General features: G+C 39.0%; 1 protein-coding gene and 1 long non-coding RNA gene across 6 annotated transcripts in view; both read left to right on the forward strand.

The window, feature by feature from the left end:
• The window catches only part of LOC126202941 (zinc finger protein swm), a 250,253-nt gene extending 231,813 nt beyond the window's left edge, over nt 1-18,440 (forward strand). For all 4 annotated transcript variants that reach the window (XM_049937040.1, XM_049937041.1, XM_049937042.1 and 1 more), the window contains one exon: nt 15,904-18,440. In XM_049937040.1, coding sequence (XP_049792997.1) covers nt 15,904-15,993 — 90 coding nt within the window. In that variant the 3' untranslated portion in view covers nt 15,994-18,440. The remainder of the gene's footprint in view (nt 1-15,903) is intronic.
• A 306-nt stretch (nt 18,441-18,746) lies between these two features.
• LOC126202943 (uncharacterized) overlaps nt 18,747-22,786 on the forward strand; it is a 61,713-nt gene continuing 57,673 nt past the window's right edge. For both annotated transcript variants that reach the window (XR_007540206.1, XR_007540207.1), the window contains exon 1: nt 18,747-18,931. This is a non-coding gene — a long non-coding RNA (uncharacterized LOC126202943). The remainder of the gene's footprint in view (nt 18,932-22,786) is intronic.

Below are 22,786 nucleotides of genomic sequence, written 5' to 3' on the forward strand. Positions count from 1 at the left end.
TTTGTTGTAAATAATCCACCACAATACAGAAGTAGCAATGATGTACGTAATTACAATACCAGAAGGAAAAATGGCATTCATTACCCCGCATTAAGGTTGTCTTTATCACAAAAATGTATGCACAGTGCTGCAACAAAGATTTTTGATTACTTACCCATGGATATAAAATGTCTGACAGATAGAAAAATAAAATTTGAAAACAAACTAAAAAAGTTTATGCATGACAACTTCTACTCCATAGAATTATTTCTATTGGGGGAGAATAAGAAGAGGAAGATGAAACTAAACTAACTAACCTGCTTCTTAAGATAGGAACCATTCTTGGTAGCTGGGCTGTGTGTCTGAACTTCAAACTTGGAATGATCACATACATTCAGTTATGGGTAAAGCAATTGGTGAGCTTTGGTTTATTGGTAGAATAGTGGGGAAGTGCAGTCAGTTCACAAAGGAGATTGCTTGCAAATCACTTGGATCCATATGAGATAGGACTAACAGGAGATATTGAATATATAGAGAGAAGGGCAGTATGAATGTTCACAGGTTTGTTTGACCCATGGGAGGGTCTTACAGCGATGCTGAAGAAACTGAACTGGCGGACTCCTGAAGATAAATGTAAACTATCCCAAGAAAGTCTACTAACAAATTTTCGAGAGACCGGCATTAAATGATGACTCTAGGAACATACTAAAACCCTCTATGTATTACTCACAGGGGGATTGTGATGACAAGATTCGAATAATTACTGCATGCGGAGAGGCATTTAAACAAACATTCTTTCCATGCTCCTTACATGAATGGAATGGGAAGAAACCTTAATAACTGGTACAGTGAGATGTATCCTATGCCATGCACTTCTTAGTGGTTTTGCAGAGATGTAGAGGGAACTGTAGAACTTAAATTCCTTCATCAAACTTGTCTTTGGTATCTTTGACTGCTTCCTCTATGTATAGACTGGATATGTTGGAGGAACCCTGTCTCACTTTTTCCTGAGTCACTGCTTCCCTCCCACATCCTTCAACTCTTAAAACTGCAATCTAGTTCCTGCACGAGTTGTGTATAGCCTTTTATTCCCTGTATTTCATCCCTGATACCATCAGAATTACAAAGACTATATTCCAGCCAGAGCAAGAAAAGTGTGCTTGCCTTCTATTAACTTATCTTCTGAAATGAATTATGGGGTCAGTATTGCTCCAAATTGTCCTGCATTTATGTGGAACCCAAACTGATGTTCCTTCGGGTGGCTTCTACCAGTCATTGCATAGGTGGTTCAAGTTATATCTTATTAAACTTACAATTGAATATAATAGAGGGAAACATTCCACGTGGGAAAATATATCTAAAATCAAAGATGATGTGACTTACCAAACGAAAGTGCTGGCAGGTCGATAGACACACAAACATACACACAAATTCAAGCTTTCGCAACCAACGGTTGCTTCGTCAGGAAAGAGGGAAGGAGAGGGGAAGATGAAAGGATGTGCTTCTATCTGTGTATGTGCAGATGGATATGTGTGTGTGCGCGCGCGAGTGTATACCTGTCCTTTTTTCCCCCCTAAGGTAAGTCTTTCCGCTCCCGGGATTGGAATGACTCCTTACCCTCTCCCTTAAAACCCACATCCTTTCGTCTTCCCCTCTCCTTCCCTCTTTCCTGACAAAGCAACCGTTGGTTGCGAACGCTTGAATTTTGTGTGTATGTTTGTGTTTGTTTGTGTGTCTATCGACCTGCCAGCACTTTCGTTTGGTAAGTCACATCATCTTTGTTTTTAGATATAAACTTACAATTGGATAGATGAAAAATCTAGTCACCAAGCGGCGGCAGAACACACACGTAAAAGACTGTTGTGATTGGCTCTGAAAGCTTGCCAATCACAACAGTCTTGTATGTGTGTGTTCAGCCGCTGCTTAGTGAGTAGATTTTTTACCTATCCAATTAAGTAATTTTATCAATAATAGATTGTTTTCATTGTTTTATTAAACATACAGTTTAATAACATCCATGCTTGTCAGTAGCTGCCCATTCAGTATTGGGATTATTATATTTCTCAAAACTCGAGAAAGGTGTCACCTGTCTTGTGTATCCAGTTGGGACGTTTTTGTCACAGTCAGTCCTGAGGATCTTAATGATTTTGAGGGAATGTTTCCGTAAAATTCTCACTTGTCGTAGACCACATAATGTTACAAATATGTACCAGCATTTTCACCACTGTTGCAAATGATGTTTGTAATGCTGTTGGGGCAATGCAACTTCCATCTTTTGCCTGCTTATTCTATCTGCTCCAACAAAATGCCAAACACCCAAGCAGAAGTCTCAGTACTTTCTGAAGGTCTCTCCTTTAGCCCTAAACCTAAGTTCAGCCATGCCAAACTTGTAAAGGACATTCTTTCCTTTACTCTTTCCCTACAGTGGAAATATTTGTCACACACCACACTGACAATAGCGAACCAAAACGCCATATCAAATCTTGTTTAAAAGTGTCCAGCCTCCCTCCAACTGTGATTCTCCACTCTTTCCACCCAGTCATCCTTTGGTAACTGTTCAGGAACTCCTCACTTCTAACCTAGTCTCACCTGCCTTTCCAAAAACCCTCCCTGGTGAGTCCATTCTCACTACCGTCAAACAAACGGCTATCCGTATCATAAAAACCAATCCAGACACTATCATCATTCTTGCAGACAAAGGGTCCACCACATGAATCATAGTGACTGTGTGGCTGAGGGTCTCCACCAACTTTCCAACATCTTTGGAAAAAAAAAATTACAACCACAATCCCATCCCAGAAGATCAACATGCTCTCCAGCAACTCCTCAAGCCCTTAGATACATCCCAAAACTGACACATGAATCAATCTCCTTCCTCACATCAGCCCCATGCACTCTTACCTTTTACCAACTACATAAACCCAAGCCCTCAGGTCATCCTATTGGTTGTCCTATTGTGGCTGTGTACAATGCTCCCACAAAACAAACCTCTGGCTTTGTTGACCAACCCCTCCAAACTATTGTCCATAACCTTCCATTCTAGATTCAAGACACCACTCACTTCCTTCACCGCCTTTCCACAGTTCCATGGTAGAGGTGTTGGCCAACTACTGCAGGAAAATCCAGGTCCAGAGTACCAGGTCACAAACTTTTTCAAGCCTAGTGCAGATCTGGGTCAGGTAACAGAGGATGTAGGTGCTGTATGCAAGGATTTCACAAAGGAGGATGCCGTGGTTATAGTGGGTGGTCCGGGAAATAGCATTGGCAGAGACTCTGAATATTCCATAGAGAGTGACCTGGTGAAGATAGCATCAGCAACGAAGCATACGAGTGTGGGATTTGTGTCTGTGTTGAGACGCTATGATCAGCCTCATTTGAACTCTTCCGTAGGGAGGGTGAACTTGGAGTTCGAGTGGCTGCTTAGGACGGATATACGGTCCCATATTGGTTTGATTCCTGTGGATGCTATCGATAGGTGGGACTACACTAGGCATGGCCTTCACCTCAATAGGAAAGGGAAGGGAAAACTGTCTGGGTTGATTGCAGAAAACTTAAGGGGGGGACACTGGCACAAGTGGTAAAATACCATTGGTCACAGGTGTCAGAGGGATGCCTTTTTTAGGATAGGGAAGGGGGAAAGAAAACGAGTTTTAAGAGAGATTGGCAGACACACTCAGTTTGAGAAAACAGATGAACAGGAGTCAGATTTTATCATACAGCCTCCATTTAAACAGTGTTTAACAGAAAGTAATCAGAAACTGCCAGTTCAACTTTGCCAAAGCAGTTACAATCCCATTAGTATGCAGTATCAGTTATCTTTATTACACCAGAACATTCCGGGACTTAGAAATAAAGTTGATGAACTACTCATTTGTATCGATGAAATGAATTCATCTAACCAAATTGACATAATCTGCCTCTCTGAACATCAAGTGACTACTGATATAGATATGTTAGACATTTCAGGATTTAAGCTAGCTTCCCACTTCTACAGAGTAGATATGGATGGAGGAGGAGTTGCCACATTTATCAAAAACTGCCATAAATTCAAGAACATTGACATTAATAAATTCTGTTTAGAGCAGCATCTAGAAGCATGTGCAACAGAAGTAGAGTTCCGTAACAGATCCTATATAATAATAACTATTTACCGAGCACCTGCAGGAAATTATAATCTATTCTTAGATCATCTAGAAGCTCTTTTGGGTTATTTAACAGGAAGAAACAAAGAAATTTTGATTGCTGGTGACTTTAATACAGATTTTCTAACACAATCTTCCAGTAAACATTCGCTGCAGTTAGTAATGTTGTCTTTCAATCTAACTCAACACTGTAAACTTTCCCACTAGGATCACTAAATCCTCAAGGACAGCCATTGATAACATTTTTATAGACAAATCAACGGAACAAAATCATATCATAAAACCTGTTATAAATGGACTATCAGATCATGACATACAGCTCCTTGTTTTAGATGTAAATTCTAAGCAGATTATCAAGACTGCTAAATCTGAGTACAGGAGAGTAGTCAATCAACCAAAAATTGAGTGTTTTAGAAAACTGCTCAAAGATATGAACTGGAAAGATGTTTATAGTGCTCATGACATGAATGAAAAATATAACACATTCATGAACAATGTCAGTACCATGTTTGAAAACTGTTTTCCTCTAAAAGTTACTCAAATGAAACAGAAGTCTATAATAAAACCATGGATTACACAAGGAATAAAGATTTCCTGTAAGACAGAAAGGAAAATGTATCTGTTGACCAATGCTGATGATTTAGCTAAATACAAGGAATACTGTAAAACATTAAAAAAAAGTAATTCAGACGTCTAAACAAATGCACTACAAGAAGAAGATAGCAATGTCAGGGAACAAAATAAAAACAATATGGGATATAGTGAAAGAGCAGACTGGTAGAACCAGAAAGGAACAGGAGCAAATAGCACTAAGGTTAGATGACACATTAGTAACTGATGGGCATAGTGTGGCAAATCTATCCGTTACTGATAGAATGGGACTTTCAGGATCAGTAAATAATGCCCTAGAATATCTGAAACTAGCCTTCACAAATAGCTTCAAGTACATGACTATATCACTCGCTTCACCAAAAGAAATAACGTCCATAATAAAATCTTTAAAAACAAAGCATTCTAGTGGGTACGATGAAATATCAACGAAGTTAATTAAGGCATGTTCTTGTGAGTTTAGTACAATTCTAAGTTACTTGTGTAACCAGTCAACTATAACTGGGACAATTCCTGACTGGCTAAAATATGCAGATGTTAAGCCTCTATTCAAGAAAGGGGATAAAGAGATACCATCAAACTACAGACCGATTTCACTTTTGCCAGCATTCTCAAAAATTTTAGAAAAAGTAATGTACAGGCAGCTGCTCAACCATCTGACCACAAATAACATATTATCAAGAACACATTTTGGATTTCTGAAGGGTTCTGATATCGAGAAGGCTATTTACACCTACAGTGAAAATGTACTTAATTCATTAAATAACAAATTACAAGCAGCAGGTATTTTCTGTGATTTGTCAAAGGCATTTGATTGTGTGAACCACAACATCCTTTTAAGTAAATTAGAATTCTATGGTGTCACGGGCAGTGCTGCAAAATGGTTCAAGTCATACCTCACTAACAGGAAACAAAGGGTGTCAGTGCAAGGGACTAGTGAATTAAGTCATCAGTCACCATCAGAATGGGAAGAAATTACATGTGGTGTCCCACAAGGATCCATCTTAGGGCCATTGCGTTTTCTTGTGTACATTAATGATCTCTCATCAGTTACACTGCCAGAAGCAGAGTTCGTTTTGTTTGCAGATGACACAAGTATTGCAATAAATAGTATGTCAAGTGTAGTTCTAGAAAGATCTGCTAATGATATTTTCATGGATATTAATAAATGGTTTAAAGCCAACTCACTGACATTAAACTTCGAAAAGACTCACTATATGCAATTCACAACCTGTAAGAGGTTTCCACCCAGCATATGCATAAAATACAAAGAAGAGCAGATAGAAGAGGTTGACAGTCTTAAATTCCTGGGATTACAACTTGATAATAAATTCAGTTGGGAAGAGCACACCACAGAACTGCAGAAACGCGTTAACAAATCTGTATTTGCAATTCGAGTGTTAGCAGACATAGGCGACACAAAAATGAAAAAGCTTGCATACTTTGCCTACTTTCATTCCATAATGTCATATGGTATAATATTTTGGCGTAACTCTTCAAGTCAAACAAAAGTTTTCAGAGTCCAAAAGTGTGTAATACGTTTTATTTGTGGAGTAAATTCACGGACGTCCTGTAGAAACCTCTTCAAAGAACTGGGTATACTAACTACTGCCTCTCAGTATATTTACTCATTAATGAAATTTGTCCTAAATAATATATCTCTTTTTCCAACAAACAGCTCAGTTCATACATACAATACCAGGAACAAAAATGATCTGCACAAGGACTTAAAAGCACTTACTTTGGTTCAAAAAGGGGTCCACTACTCAGGAACACTCATCTTCAATAATTTGCCAGTAAACATAAAAAATTTAGTTACAAATAAAGATCACTTTAAAAGGAGCCTGAAAGATTTGCTAGTGGCCAACTCCTTCTACTCCATTGACGAATTTTTTAGTAGAAACAAATGATGTATTGTATATATTCATACTATTAGTATTGTTATTTCAGCTTAAAAAAAAAAATAAATAAAAAATAAATTGACATGTTCCACATCCACGAGGATCTCCTCAGCACGGATCTATGGAACGAAAACTAATCTAATCTCGTCCTGTTACCACCAGACTTCTTTATTGGTCACCAAGGATGGGACATCCTTATACTCCAACATCCCCCACGCCCATGGCCTTGGTAGCATGGAACACTACCTTTCCCAACATCCTCCTGATACCAAACCACCACCATCTTTCCTAATCCTCATAGCCAACCACATCCTGAACCAAATCTATAAACAAACCATGGTACTGCCATGATCACTTGCATGGCACCGTTCTATGCCACTTATTTATGGGCCATCTGGAGAAACCCTTCATATCCAGTGAATACCTAAAACCCCTTGTTTAGAGCAGCCAGAGATGGCCGTAATATATGTGTGTGTGTGTGTGTGTGTGTGTGTGTGTGTGTGTGTGTGTGTGTGTTTTCACCTTTATGATGAGCAGCGATCTGCGCTATTCGTGATGTTGATATTCCAATGTGGACTTTCCATTTTTTCAAGAAATTACGCTTTTAACTTTGTCATCACAGTACATATATTTGCTAATGAAATTCATCATAAATAATCCATTATAATTTGAGAATAGTAGTGGTGTCCACACATACAACACTAGTGGAGGAAATGGCTTTTATTATCCATTAGTAAAGCTGTCAGTGGCTGTTTATGTGGATTGTGACAACTCAACTCTTAAACTATTCATAAGAGTTGTCCCTTTACACTGAATATTGTTTTTACATGAGCAAATCAGGAGGAAGCTACTTGTTGCAAAACAGCATGTAATGCTAGCATCTTGCATCTGGTTAACTGTACACTTCCACCTTGAGAAAGACAGGTACGAAAATTAATGCGGGAAACATGCACAGTTTGTGGAGGAAGATAAAGGATGTGCATGAGATAGTAGAGTGACTCCTGAAGTGAACTGGAGTGGTGTATATAGGCTTCCATTTCTCAGCAGCCAGCAGTAGCTAGCATATCGACAGACTGCACTTGGGAGGCTGCCCCAAAGTGTGTGGCCATGAACTGTCCCGCAGGAGGTACACAACATACTGGCCAGTCTTAACTGCCACTGTGTAATAGCTGTTTTTTTTTTTTTTTTTTTACGATTTGGCTGGTTGTTAATGGTACATGTATTTGAGGAGAAGTTAAAAATTCCTGCCTCCTGCTACATCCAGCCCTGACGTCAACTCAAATTTAATTTGATATGGTTCCTAATATATAGAAAATGCATAGAAACGTAACAGTGCATGTATTTAGTTTTCTTTTTTATGTTTGTTTAAATAATTATTTAAGCAAGTTCTAATGATGTTAAACAAGAAAAGTCTGTGTTTAGTAATTCTCTCTTCTACTATAAGCTTAGGGCTGTAAGAGTTCTTTTGCCTGTTGTGACTTTAACATTTACATGGTTTTCATATTTGCTCTAGGCTGACATGCATACATTAACAAACCACTTCATGCTCCCTGTTTTGAGATGTCAGTGCTTTTTAAATGTTCAAATGTGTGTGAAATCTTGTGGGACTTAAGCTTACACACTACTTAACCTAAATTATCCTAAGGACAAACACACACACCCATGCCTGAGGGAGGACTCAAACCTCCGCTGGGATCAGGTGCTTTTTAACTATGACCTATTGGCAACCAAGAAACAATCGTGAAAAGGTTATGTTTTTTCAAAGTTACACTACACATTGACTAGCTGCCTGTTACTTGAACACTTCACTATGTTTCCATTCTTGCATGCATATTGGTTACTTACCACATTATATAGGATCATTGCAGTGCAGTGTGTGCACACGCAGGCACACACACACACACACACATTGTGTGTGTGGGGACCTTTCTATGATTTTTCTTAAAAACTGTGTCTTATTTTAATGAGAACAATAATGTTTTAAGCCATTTGGCAAAGCAGATGCTCAGTAAATATACATATATTATGTTTGCAAGTGTTGACTGAGGTCATTGAGACAAAGTTATACATCTAAACACACACACACACACACACACACACACACACACACACACACACACACATTCTCTCTCTCTCTCTCTCTCTCTCTCTCTCTCTCTCATCTGAAGTGTGATCTCAGATGTTAAAGGTTCTATATTATTTTCTGCCGTATGTTTTAGATCTTTACACTCTTTGTATTTATACATTGAGAAAAGACAAACACCAGTACAGTGAACCTATCACCAATGAAAATATATTCAAAGTATTTTTATCACACATACACATATATGATCGGCAATTGCAAAGATAAATATGAATGTAGCATCTCTGTATGTGTGTTTAAGTCTTACCACATTACAACCAAACACTGAGAACAGCACAACATCCTGAGTCATCAGTGTTGGCCAGTAGACTTTCGTCTTGAATTACAATCGGTAGAGAACACCAGCTTGCTTCCCCTTCACTTCCAATCTCCAATCAAATGACATATTTTATTTACACTCCTTTAAACAGCTAAAGAGCAATAGTGAAGACATAGACAAGAGTTAAAAGTTGTGTTGTTCCAGTAGTATTACATATCTTGATCTCGATGGGGCAATTTGCAGTAGCGGTTAAAATGTCTGTAAATTGTAGGAAATTATGTAGCCTACAACATAGAAGACTTTTATGGAAATTGACTTTGGATGCAAAAGTCTACAAACTTACTAAAGGAATATTGTCTACCCCAATCTGACTTGTTTCAGCGTGGGCATTTTCAATGTTCTATCAAATTCTTCTCACAGTACAATATTTCTCGTTTTAGTTTCATCTCTGTATTCCTTTTTCCCTGTAACATTTGCCACTTCTTGTATTATTTTCTCCTTTCATCAGTTCCAGATCTTATCCAAGGATTAAAATCTAAAGAACGTCCATAATTTATTTCCTTTGTACAATTTCTTCAGCGTTAATTGGCATTTCATAGGTGACAGGTTACAGTCAGAGTCCACTTATCCTCCTGGAAATGATTTACATTTTAAATTCTGGTTTCTAAATATATTTTACCATTGTATAATCTATCAAATGTTTTGGTACCTCCAGGTCTCTTCCATGTGTACAATTTTCTTTCACGAGTCTTAAACCAAATGTTTGCAATGATTAAATTGTGCTCTGTGCAAAGTTCAGCTAAGCATCTTCCCTTTTGAATTCCTTTCCCCCTTTCCATATTCTACTATTTTTTCTTTTTCATCCTTTTCCGACTATCAAATTGTAGATCCCTATCGTATTAAGTTTTTGTCTCCCTTAAAGATACACACTGAACAATTTCTTTTGTATTATTCATTTTTTCAGTGTTTTCATAATTTGTGGAGTTATGCTCTGTTCAGAATTACTTAGAGATCGACAATGACAAAGGTAGTTGTGGGATGAAGCCCACACGGGAGGAACACGTTAGGCCAATCTCACGAGACTTTCAGATTCTGGATTCATCTGTGCCACCCACACATGCAACTACCACTACTGCACTATGCTTCAGACAGCATATGTGCTTTGTTATGTGCAGAGATTTTATTTCCATTTCTAACAGTTGTGGGGTTAATATTTTACCTGTTAGTACTATTGTTCATTGTTTGATATGCAACAGTTTGAAAAGCAGGTTTGTTAAGTGTTGAACAGTGGAAAGTCTGGGGTGGAGTGACAACAATTCCACCTGGATTCTTGTCACCAACACCAGATTTTCTGAATTACGCTGGTGGGAACTCTCCCTACAACATATCCTTTGTTCCCGTAACACCCCCTCCCCCAGTCCTGCCCTCCTTCTGCCTATCCCCTCTCTGCTCCCACTACCGTATACATGCACCATCTTTCTCACCAATGCAGCTACAAGTCTTTTCCTCTTCTCTACTTCTCTCTTCCCCCCCCCCCCCCCCCAGCACAGCTTCCCAATACTGCACGTAGCAGCCCCTATCCCACCCTCACCAAATTCCTGCATGGTCCTACAGACAGCACTAGCATCTTTCTCACACCCCACCCTGATGTCTCTTCCCCCCTCCCACCACCCTCTTCCACCTCATGACTTCTTCACCACCAACCCCAATGTGTGTGTGAGAATTCTACTTCTGAGGAAGGACTTTGTTTGTCAGCTTAAGTGTTTCCCAAATTGTTTTACATTGTGCTTGTCTGTGACTTAGTTCTTCCTCTATTTGTTAAAATGTTATTCGTAGGAAAAGTTAGAAATTGCTCTCTCAGCCAGGGTATTGCTGTGAAATGAAATGTCAGTCAAGAATAGTGGCTTGTATGTTACGTGCCTAAACCATCAGCATTTGTTCTTCATAATGCTCCCAATTATTCTATTGTTGTTGTTAAGACACCAACATTGGTGAAGTAAAAGGAGGAGATGACTGACTGGCCTCTATGTTACAGCATCAAAATAAGTGATATTCTTAAAAAGGTAGAGATTATGGAACTAAGCTCTTCAAAAACCACAGGTCCACAAATACAAAAATTCGTGAGCTGACAAACTTGAGGACATGCACCTATCACACAACTAGCTTATTACTACCATCCCATCCCACCGCAATAGGATTGATATGGGTCCAAATTAAAAGATGTAGTCCCAGCAGTAACAGCAAAATTTATCCTATCTGTGGCCAAAGCACTTGTCTATGAAGCTCTTAGAAAAGTCACCTCTGAAGACTGGAAGAAATCTGTCAGTCATATGCAGAACATTATGGAAAGAGCTTGGCAGAATGAACCTATGTTAAAAATTCGGTTGAAGATATGATCACATCATCACGTAATGACAGTTACAGTGTCACTTCAAGCATCCATGACGTGGCAAGAGTAATGCCAGTAGAGTTTTTCCATTGTTACCACAGGATATAAGATGAACATCAACAAAAGCAAAACGAGGATAATGGAATGTAGTCGAATTAAGTCTGGTGATGCTGAGGGAATTAGATTAGGAAATGAGACACTTAAAGTAGTAAAGGAGTTTTGCTATTTGGGGAGCAAAATAACTGATGATGGTCGAAGTAGATAGGATATAAAAAGTAGACTGGCAATGGCAAGGAAAGTGTTTCTGAAGAAGAGAAATTTGTTGACATTGAGTATAGATTTAAGTGTCTGGAAGTCATTTCTGAAAGTATTTGTATGGAGTGTAGCCATGTATGGAAGTGAAACATGGACGATAAATAGTTTGGACAAGAAGAGAATAGAAGCTTTCGAAATGTGGTGCTACAGAAGAATGCTGAAGATTAGATGGGTAGATCACATAACTAATGAGGAGGTACTGAATAGAACTGGGGAGAAGGGAAATTTGTGGCACAACTTGACAAGAAGAAGGGACCAGTTGGTAGGGCATGTTCTGAGGCATCAAGGGATCACCAATTTAGTATTGGAGGGCAGAGTGGAGGGTAAAAATCGTAGAGGGAGACCAAGAGATGAATACACTAAGCAGATTCAGGATGATGTAGGTTGCAGTAAGTACTGGGAGATGAAGAAGCTTGCACAGGGTAGAGTAGCATGGAGACCTGCATCAAACCAGTCTCAGGACTGAAGACCACAACAACAACCACAAAAAACATGCACAATTGAATATGTGCAGTGCATGAACATTTTTGTTATGTCAGACAAAACAGAAGTAATTTGTTGTTGCAAAGTAATAGGACAGGTACCACTCCAACTGAATATACATTGTAGTAAACAAGACATTTGAATCTCTAAACTCAAAATTTCAATTATTTTATTATGTTTTCTTCACTGCAGTATTAATTTTCTTATTTACCAGGAGATGGTAATTATCAAGAACATTGTTTCCTTGTCTTAACAATTACAGAATGAACTTGAATGGTTCTGAATAAATCAACATCTTAACTTATCATGAAAGTTAACTAGCAGGCACTCCTTCTTTTCATAGATATTCTATTTGTACAATTACACACGAATGACCATACACTTGTCACACAAAAAGACAAAATTTTAACATTTATCATTGATTTATTGAGTACTAAAATTCATTGTTTATTCATTATAGTTATGTAAGGCAGATTTTACGATTCAGGCAGGTACGAGGGTGGTTTGAAAAGTTCTCAGAATGGAATAGAAAAACATTAATTACATCATTGAAACTTCTTTTATTTTTCAATGTAGTCTCCTTCTAGATTAATGCACTTGGTCCAACGATGTTCCATTGCCTTGATACCATCTCGATAATGAGTTTCCTCCAGGCTTGCAAAATAGCTGTCAACTCCGGCTATCACTTCTTCAATTGAAGTGAATCTTCAATTGAAGTGAATCTTCATCCACCAAGAAAAATTTTCAGTTTTGGGAAGAGATGGAAGTTTGATGGAGTCATATCAGGTGAATATGGCGGGTGTGTCAACAATTCATACCTCAGTTCGTGTAATTTTGCCATGGTGGTGGCATGTGTGCGGGTGTGCATTGTCTTGATGTAAGACGACTTTCTTACTTGCCAAACCTGGCCTTTTTTCACATATCTTTTGTTGCAATTTGTCCAGGAGGTTAGCATAGTATTCTCTAGTAATTGTTTGCCCAATGGGGAGATAATATACAAACTGAATCCCCTTCGCATCCCACAACATTGATGCCATGACCTTTCCCACTGAAGGAATTGTCTTTGCTTTCTTTAGTGGCGGGGAATCAGCATGTTTCCACTGCTTTGACTGTTGTTTTGTCTCCGGGATATAGTAGTGCACCCAAGTTTCATCTGTGGTCGCAAACCAGCGCAAAAAATCTTGTTCATTTCTTCTAAAACGTGCCAAACATTGTTCCGATGTGTCCATTCTCATGCGTTTTTGATACAGCATCAAGTGTCGCAGCACCTATCTTGCAGATAATTTTTTCATTTCTAATTCTTCAGTTAAAACGTGATATACCCTTTCAGATGACATCTGGCAAGCGTGGGCAATTTTACGCACTTCCAATCAGCAATCCTCCATGACCATTTTGTGCACTTTTGCAATGATTTCTGGAGTAATGATACATCTTGGCTGACCATTGTGCGGATCATCATCTAAGCTCTCCCAACCATATTTAAATTCATTTGGTCACTTGGCAACTGTTGAATATGAAGGAGCAGAGTCCCCCAGTGTATTCTGGAATCGGCACGAATGTCCTTTGCTTTCATCGCTGCTCGAATCTCACAAATCCCAACCTGGGAACAACAATAGAGCCACATCACCACCAGAGCTCTCTTTCAAGAACACAGACGTGGCACGTGTTTACAGGCAACAATCCAATGAATATTACATGAACAACTCGTTGAGCTAGTGCTGACATCTCGTGGTGATTCCGAGAACTTTTCAAACCGCCCTCGCATCTTATCATAGGTAGCATGATAGCATGACAATCAGGACACACACAGATCAGTTAAATTCTGTACATACTTCCACAAAAAACATGTACTGGTCCACGCATTTTTAGTTACAATGAGAACAGTTCTTTTCCTGGAGATGGCTATGCAAAGTGCCACATCAGTGAGTATTACATACATGTAGCCTCACACATGGCTGTTGTCCTACTTGCTGATTGCCATGGCGCCTTTCAGACCCTTAAATGCAGAACCAATATCCATCCAACTGAAGACACATTATTCTTGATACCATATCGGAATGTGTGTTGTCTGATCTCCTTCCTCATTGGCATGCTTTTGCTTCCGTAACATCGAGTGACTTCCCTCCAGCTTTTCGTATTCTGTTGTTACAATTCTACCTGTCAGTCCCACACATCCAGGTTGCCCACAGCATGCCAAACTGCACACGAACACGATGTGTGGGCCGACACTCGGCCTGTCTCAGCTCTGTTTGGTACTTCTCAAGAGTGTTCAGTGCAGCACGACATTGAATTTAGCACTGCAGTGTGGCATTTTTCAGTCGACGAGACTTTTCAGTTCGACAGAATTGTGATGTCAGCGATGTTTACCATTCGCAGTTCACAGGTCCATTGTCACAAGCCCTTAAAAATAAATGGAAATGACAAAAGAGAAGGATAAACATTCTCAGTGTCTATTATGTGATATACAGTCCAAATTTGCTACGGAACAACATTTAAACTCGATGCAGAAAGAATTTGAAGATTTAATTCATAATGAAAGAGCAAAAAATTACAGATGGGATACATTGTTCTGTACACCAAGAAGTACTTTCTGCTAAATTTTCTGGCACAGAGCACGTGATGCAATAGATCATAAGAATAGTAAATTTTCTGAAGTCGCGCACACTATTCCATTGTTGGCTGCAAAAGTTTTGTCAGTATTGAACAAAGGGTATGGGAACATTATATATTACTGCAAAGTACTTCGGTTAAGTCAAGGGGCATGTCTGGAATGATGATTCGCTCGGAAACCTTCTATTGTTGAATTTATGAAGGAAATGAGGGCAGGAACAAGAAGTAGAACACCCTGGAATTGATTGTGGATCTTGCATTTTTTTAAGTTGACTTTACTCTACATTGCTTACAGTAAGACATTGCAAGATGAGAAAAAAAAATCCTTTTTGAAGTGGATGCATTTAAAAAGAACATTGCATTAGAGAAAGGACACCTTTTCACAAACACAGTCCAGTTCCCTAGGCTCATTGCCTTTAAAACACGAGTTTTGAAGAATTCATTGTGGCCTTGAAAGAATTATGTAGATAGTTTCTTAAATGTTTGGAGGACACTGCCAATCTTACATTTGTTTTCAATACCCTTAGCCATTTCAGTTGAAAGCACCCCTGTGCATGTGCAGATGTGACAGATTGATCTGCAGGGTAATTCCCCTTTTAATGACAAATCCTTTTACATTAAAACTTCCAGGACATCTACATTGCTTTCAATTAGTGAATGACCTCTTTAACCAGTACATTACATTTTAAATATGGTATCCACTTCAGATAAAATCTTGTGGTGTCACATAAAAAATACATAGTGCACATAGAAAAGAAAACTGAACACCATTTGTCGGAGCAGTGATCTGTGATGCACAAATTAGGAGCTTGAGATTGTCCTGAATCTTGTGCTTTTCTACCAGGAAATTTGTAATTACTGTCTAAAATAAGTGTACAGTGCACAGCTTTCAGAAGAAACTAGTTTCATTTTTAATTATCTGGGAAAATGTTGTGATTCAGAGGTTTACTTTGGTATTCCAGTCAGGCGAGTTCGTAATAATCAAGAAAGTGGTGCAACTTTTAGGTTATAAAAATAAGTCACTTAAAGTGAATGATGAAACAAATTAAAATTGTCCCTCTCTTATGTTTTAGATTGGTGGTGCCGAACTGAGTGAAGATGTTCTCCTCCAGGATGACGAGGAAGAGGAGGAAGATGGAGAAGATCGAAGCTGGCGGCGATAGCACTGTACTGCACTTCTGTGATACACAATGAAAAGAAATTGGTTTCAGTGCTTTTGTTCTGCCTTGGTGATATATTTGTTCACTGCTTAGAGAGGTTTAACGTTAGCTTTCATTGTATAAATTTATTTGTATTTGGTACAAAGCAGTTCACGTTTAGTCACTTGTATTATCTTTTCCCACCCATTCCTGTATGTGAAATGTAGTATTGTGTATATAACTTCAAGTCTCTGTGTGGGTTTCTCCTCCTTGTCTTTCAGGTACGAGCTTCATTATGTTCTGTCATTGATTTGTGTTAGGTAGACAAGCCAAATTTGGGGTCACTACGTACATGACTAGTAATTTATGAAATACAGCTGAATCCCACTAGAAGCAGAGGCTGCCAGCAAGGTCACTGCGCAGATCCTGGCACACTACTGAGGCATACACATACGAGTGTTTAATGTGGCTGATCTAAAAAATTAAAATGACTTTCTGTTGTATACTGTCAGTTATCTGCAATTATAAAAATGATGTTGTAGACATGTCCTGAATTTATCACCCTGCGTTCAGTACGAACTGTACCAACTGTTGTAATTATACAGTTTGAAAAGTAAATTGCAAAGATAAATTTTCTTCTGCCGTTTATCATTGTCAATGTGTGTTAATACAGAGGATGAGGTGACACTACATTTTTGGCTGTAATTCAGTAAATCACAGTAATAACTTTTGGGGAAAACAATTGTTGAAGGAACAGATAAGTGCACTGTGTGTCACAGATGCAACTGAACAGTTGCTGTCTTTACCTAATAAGCAGAATGATCACCATCCTTTGACAGATATCAATCTGTCTGTGACTGACTATCCACACTTTTTCTCATTCTTTGTTGTTAATGTGTCATTGAAGTTTTGCACGAATAGAAAACTAGCTTCATTGTACCAGCAGCTTATAAAGAGCTTAGATCTTGTAAATTAAGAACTCGTACAGTAATGTTCCATGCGTGGACTAAACATGCTACATGACAAAAGAAGAGTTAATTGAAATTACTTTGCAAGATCAGTGAATATTTGTGGTTATTTTTATGGAAACAATACTTTCAGGTTAATTTCTGGGGCTTCACCTGCGGTATTCGTGTAATTATGACACCAGTACTTGGTTATTTCTTTTTATGTAATTTGAGAGTAAACTGAAAAATTTCATTTGACTAATGTGCTACGGTTCATTATTTGGAAAGTAGAACTGTACTTTGAAGAATCCCAAATCTCTGTTTTGACCACAAAGTTCACAAATATCCATTACATCTTGAGTGGAAACCGAAAGCAACATTTTATTATGAAGACAATAGTTCCTCACTGCTTTGCTATACAAGCACTGTCTGTGAGTAAGTACCGATGTAGCATCCTTAGTGTGCCATGTTGTAGTCGTCAGTGAGATTTTAAAGTCTGTAAAGATATTTTGCTGTCTGGAAAATACAAGTGTGTTAACAGCTGTTCCGCACCATTTGAATTCACATCAGTTTTTAATTTGTTGTATTTGGTTTTGAATTGGAAAGTGGTAATTGCATACTGTATAAACTGGCACTGTCAGTTTAGAGTGTTTATTAAATTTGGAAGCACATGCTCATAGAGTCAGAGATGTGCCTTTCAATAGTGTGTTTGTGTGTAATATTTATCATAATAGCATTACTATATTGTGTGAAAATTTGTGCAAAATGAGAGATATTTTTCATACATTTAATTTGTCAAAACATAGATCTGCTGAGAGCTTCCTGCTGACCATTCTTGAGTAACATAATTCAGTTAATTTAATAGTTTAAATCATATCCACCATAAAAGATATTTTTAATTGACAATGTTTCTGCCTTGGAGGTGGAGCATATAATTGGGTTAAATGACATTCAGATTCTTAATGTTGTAGCTGCATTTTGACTGTGCCATAGTGCTGGAAATGATGCTTATTCAAATTTCTCATATTACTATGTCATTTTGATTTGTTTTGCCATATTTTGTAGTGCACTTATTTCAGTCATGGTTTATTTTATTTTCCAATGGATTTGCTGGACCTCACAAATTGTTTCTATATGGTATTGTCTATGATAGGGCAAAACTGCTGTGATGTACTTTCCATTAATGTTTGTGATCAGAACAAACAAATACCAAGCAGTTTTACTGTGTAAAGAAAAGAACAAGCGACACTTTATTTCTCTCAAATACACTGTGGTAGTTAATAGAAAGTATTTTGTCCTGGTAGTTCTATCAGTTTACATATATTGTTACTTAATATTATATGTCTGTACTTCTCGATGTAAATTTTATTGTAATATTTGTGTGTTAATTTCTAATGGGCCAATTTTTATGTAAGAAAAGATGTACTAAAATATATAAAAGTGCTTTGAAAATATGCTCAGTTGAAAAGATTAAAATATGAAAAGAATTAAGATCAAAAAAGAAAAGAAAAGAAAAGAAAAGAAAAGAAAAGAAATTGAAAGAAAGAAAGAGAGAAAAAGAAAGAAAAAGCTTCTTTCAAAGCATAACACTTTTGTACAGAGAATGAGTGAGTGCAGAAAACATGAGATGAAAAAAAAAGAACTGCCTCATAAAAAGAAAACAAAAGAAAAGAAAGAGGAAAAAAAAAAAGAAAAAAATCCCAAGAAAGCAAAATTGTCAGTTACACAAACTAAAATTCTTCCATTCATTTAAAGACTTTGTTGATAAGTGTTATGTCCGAACTTATAGTAATATTTAATAAGACTTTTTTTTTTTTCAGGTTTCAAAAAGATTTTGATAGAACGCAGCATACAACTGGAAAAAATTACCACTCCTATGACAGATGGTAAAAAAATCAATAATTTGATTAGTGAATTGAGTTTATAAGCTACAAATCTACTAACTCTTGAATTTCAAGTTCTGTCTGGAGAAATTGTGTGCTCCTGTTTGCAAACAAACTGTGTGTTAGTTCAAGGTATGTGAATTTAAGGTTTTATATTTTGTTCATAACTTGTTCCTCAGTCTCCCACTTCATTTGTTACCTAAATGATGTGTGATCAGTTCTCTGAACAGTATATTAACTTCACGTGTGTAGTTTTCTTACATTGTGATATAATAGAGGTGATACTACGAGGGTTGTACCAAAAGTAATGCCTCTTATTTTTTTGTGGTGACTTCGGATGTCTGTGCCAGATGTCATTGGTGTAATGTAATGCTTGAACCTTCTTGTTTCATTTGCAAGTGGTTCCGTTGTTCTGTGGTAGTTAGTGCCAGCAGAGAAGTGTTCCAGAATTGAGACTGATATTCACACTCATGTAAAACAGCGAAGTGTGATTGGATTCCTCACTGCTGAAGAAATTGCGCTGATTGAAATCCATCAAAGCTTGCTAAAGGTGTATGGAGAATATACAATAAACATGAGCAATATGAGGCAATGGGTATGGCATTTTCAAGGTGGTGAAAACAGTGTGCGTGAAAAGCCACGGCCCGGCCGACATTGCGCATCTGTCGTCCCTCGCAGTGAAGAGCATCTTGATTAACTCATCCACATTTATTGGCGGATAATGACCAGAGACTTACATGCAAAGCTGAATGTCAGCTTTAATGCCTGGAAACAATGTTGGAACATCTTGGTTATCGCAAAATCTGTGAGAGATGGGTCCTGTGGATGCTTACAGAACGACAAAAAACTCATTGCATCGTCACTGGAGATGAGATGTGGTGTCACCACTAAAAGCCTGAAACCAAAAGACAGTCCATGGAATGGTGACACATGATTTCTCTGTCAAAGAAGAAATTCAAGACACAGCCATCTTCAGGCAAAGTTATGTTCACAGTCCTCTTGGATAGCCAGGAAGTGGTTCTTTTGGATGTCCTGGAGCCTTGAGAAACTTGTCAATTCAGTACGCTACAAGACGACACTGGCTAAGCTGAAAGCCCGAATATCCAAAGTAAAGCCAGAGAAGAAGACCAACATTCACCTGCAACATGATAACTCCAGACCCCACACCAGTTTTGCCACCATGCAACTCATTACATAATTTGGCTGGACTGTCTTACATGACTGTCGTACAGTCTCAATGTAGTGCCTTCGGATTTCAATCTCTTTGGTCCTTTGAAATATTAACTACATGGTGAACATTTTCAAGACTCAGATGCTGTTGTCAAAGCTGTAAGGAAGAGGTTAGCATCTGCTGGTTCCGTTCTGCTTCATCATTGGCAAAAGTGCATATTGAATGGTGGTGACTGTGGAAAAATGACAGTCTGTAGCTGAACTATTGCTCTATTTAGATGTTCTGGTGTGATTTATGTATCTCCTGTAGTTTCCATGAATAAAAATAGGAGGCCTTACTTTTGGAATAAACTTCATTCATCCAAGCACCTGATAATCCGTTATAACAATGGAAACAGAAGAATTTCGGCGCTCGTGGACCAACACTTCCAACAAATTGCCCAAAATCTAGCCTCCCATGTCAAAGACATCAGTCTCTTCCTTCACTGAATCTCCATCATCCCCAACCCTTTACCTCCTGGGTACCTACTCAACCGGTATTGATGCCACTTCCCTGTACACTAACATCCTTCATTTCCATGGTCTTAGCACTACTGAACACTACCTTCCCTAATGTCCTTTAGACTTCAAAACCAGTATGTATCTCATTTGTCAACACCTTGCTAACTCTATCCAAACATACAACTACCTCTCCTTTGAAGGGAAGGTATACAAACAAGTCTACGGCACAGCTGTTGCCACCCACATGACACCTTCGTATGCCAGTCTGTTTATAGACTGCTGTAGAAAACCTTCCTTGCCTCGCAAACACCTGGTCTCATCTGGTTCAGGTTCATTGATGATATCTTCATGATCTGGACTCAGGACCAAGACACCTTATCCTCATTCCTTCGCAAGATAAACACTTTCTCTCCCATCTGCTTCACTTGGTCCTCCTCAACCCATCATGCCACCTTCCTGGACATTGACTACCTCCTCTCTGATGGTTCCATCGACACCTCTGTTCACACTAAAACAGCCATCAGTACCTGTATTTTGACAGCTACCATGCTGCCACACAAAAAAAAATCCCTGCCATACAGCCTGGCTGACAGGGGACAGCTTATCTGCAGTGACAAGAACTCCCTTGCCAAGTATGTTGAAGATCTCACCAAGGCCTTCGCACCCAGATTTCCCGTGCCACACACACACACACACACACACACACACACACACACACACACACACACACACCAAATCCTCGCATCACCCACAAGAACCAGCTACAAAGGAGTGCCCCCTTTGGCATCCGACACTACCTCAGACTGGAACAACTGAACCACATCCTTAGTCAGGTCTTTGATAATCTATCATTTTGCCCTGAAATGAAATGAGGGATGCTCTACACACAGTCCTTCCCACCCTTCATAAAGTGGTGTCCTGACACCCACCCAACCTCCACAATATCCTAGTTCATCACTATGCCATTCCCAACCCCCAGCCGCTTGTCACAAGGATCGTACCCCAGCAGAAGACCCAGATGCAAGACCTGCCCAGTCAGTTCACCCATTACTTCCTCTTCCTGTTCCAGTCCTGTCACAGGCTTATCCTACCCCATCAGAAGCCTCGTCTCTTGTGAAAGCAGCCATGTTGTATACCAACTCTGCTGCTGTCATTGTGCATCTTTTTATATTGGTATGAGTACCAACCAGATGTCCAGCAGGATCAACAGCCGCTGCCCAACCGTGGTTAAGAGCAAAGTATACCACCCTGTGGCACAACATGCAGCTGAACATAACATCCTTGATTTCAATGGCTGCTTCACAACCATGGGCCATCTCGATCCTCCCCTCCAGCATCCGGTTTTCTGAACTGTGCAGGTGGGAATTACCTTTACAACCCATTCTCCCCACTCCTGAAATCATCCATGTCCTGTCACCTCGCCTTTTTCACATGTTGCCTCACTCTCATAATTTGTTGCTCTCTGTCCAATGTACCTGTTCATCTTTTCCCCTTCCCTTATCCTCTCCTTTTCATCTCCCTCCCCATACTCCACGGCCTCCTGATGCTGTGCCTTGCAGTCTTCTCATGTTGCCATCCACTTCCTGCATGCTCTGACAGGCAGCATGCCACCGCCCCCCCCCCCCCCCCCACACACACACACACACACACCAGTACCCTGCTATCCCTCCCCTTTCCCCACCCCACCCCATACATCGTGATGCAGTATGGTCTAAGCTGCCGGACATAGTGGTCATGTGTACTTGGTTGTGTGAATGAACTTATGTGTTTGTTTTCTTTTCTGGAATAGGCTTTACGGAACAGTCTTCTCATTGTGGCTACCTGCAACTCAGTGTTTCTTGTTTTTGGTGACTAACAATATATTCTTTCCTGATAGTCCATTCGTAAACAGAAGTAAGTATGCTGTTCACTTTAGGCTTGATAATTCAGAAAAGTAATGGGTTAATAAGATGTATAAGCGGTGAACTGTAGACACAGGGAATACAAAACATTTCAGAATACAAGGGTCTGTTTTCTCATTTTGTTGTAGTCTTGAACATCAGTCTCCGTGTTATACTTTTGTCTGTGCTAATGGCATACCCTATTGCTTCTCCCTTCTCTTCCTCTTTGAGTGAGATGCTGCATTGGCTGAGGAACTGGGCTAGCTTTCGGGATGGCTGTGATTAGAATCCCTGACAAGCCTTCCTGCTTTAAGTCACCCATCTTTTTCCCAATTGCAGCATGAACTCCATCTCAAATGACCTTGTCATCAACAGGACGGTAAACTGTAATCCTTTTTCTTTCTCGTCTGGTAATTTTCTTACCCGTTCTGCCTGT

The sequence above is a fragment of the Schistocerca nitens genome, chromosome 9, assembly GCF_023898315.1.
Source record: "Schistocerca nitens isolate TAMUIC-IGC-003100 chromosome 9, iqSchNite1.1, whole genome shotgun sequence".
In the NCBI taxonomy this organism is placed as follows: Eukaryota; Metazoa; Arthropoda; class Insecta; order Orthoptera; family Acrididae; genus Schistocerca; species Schistocerca nitens.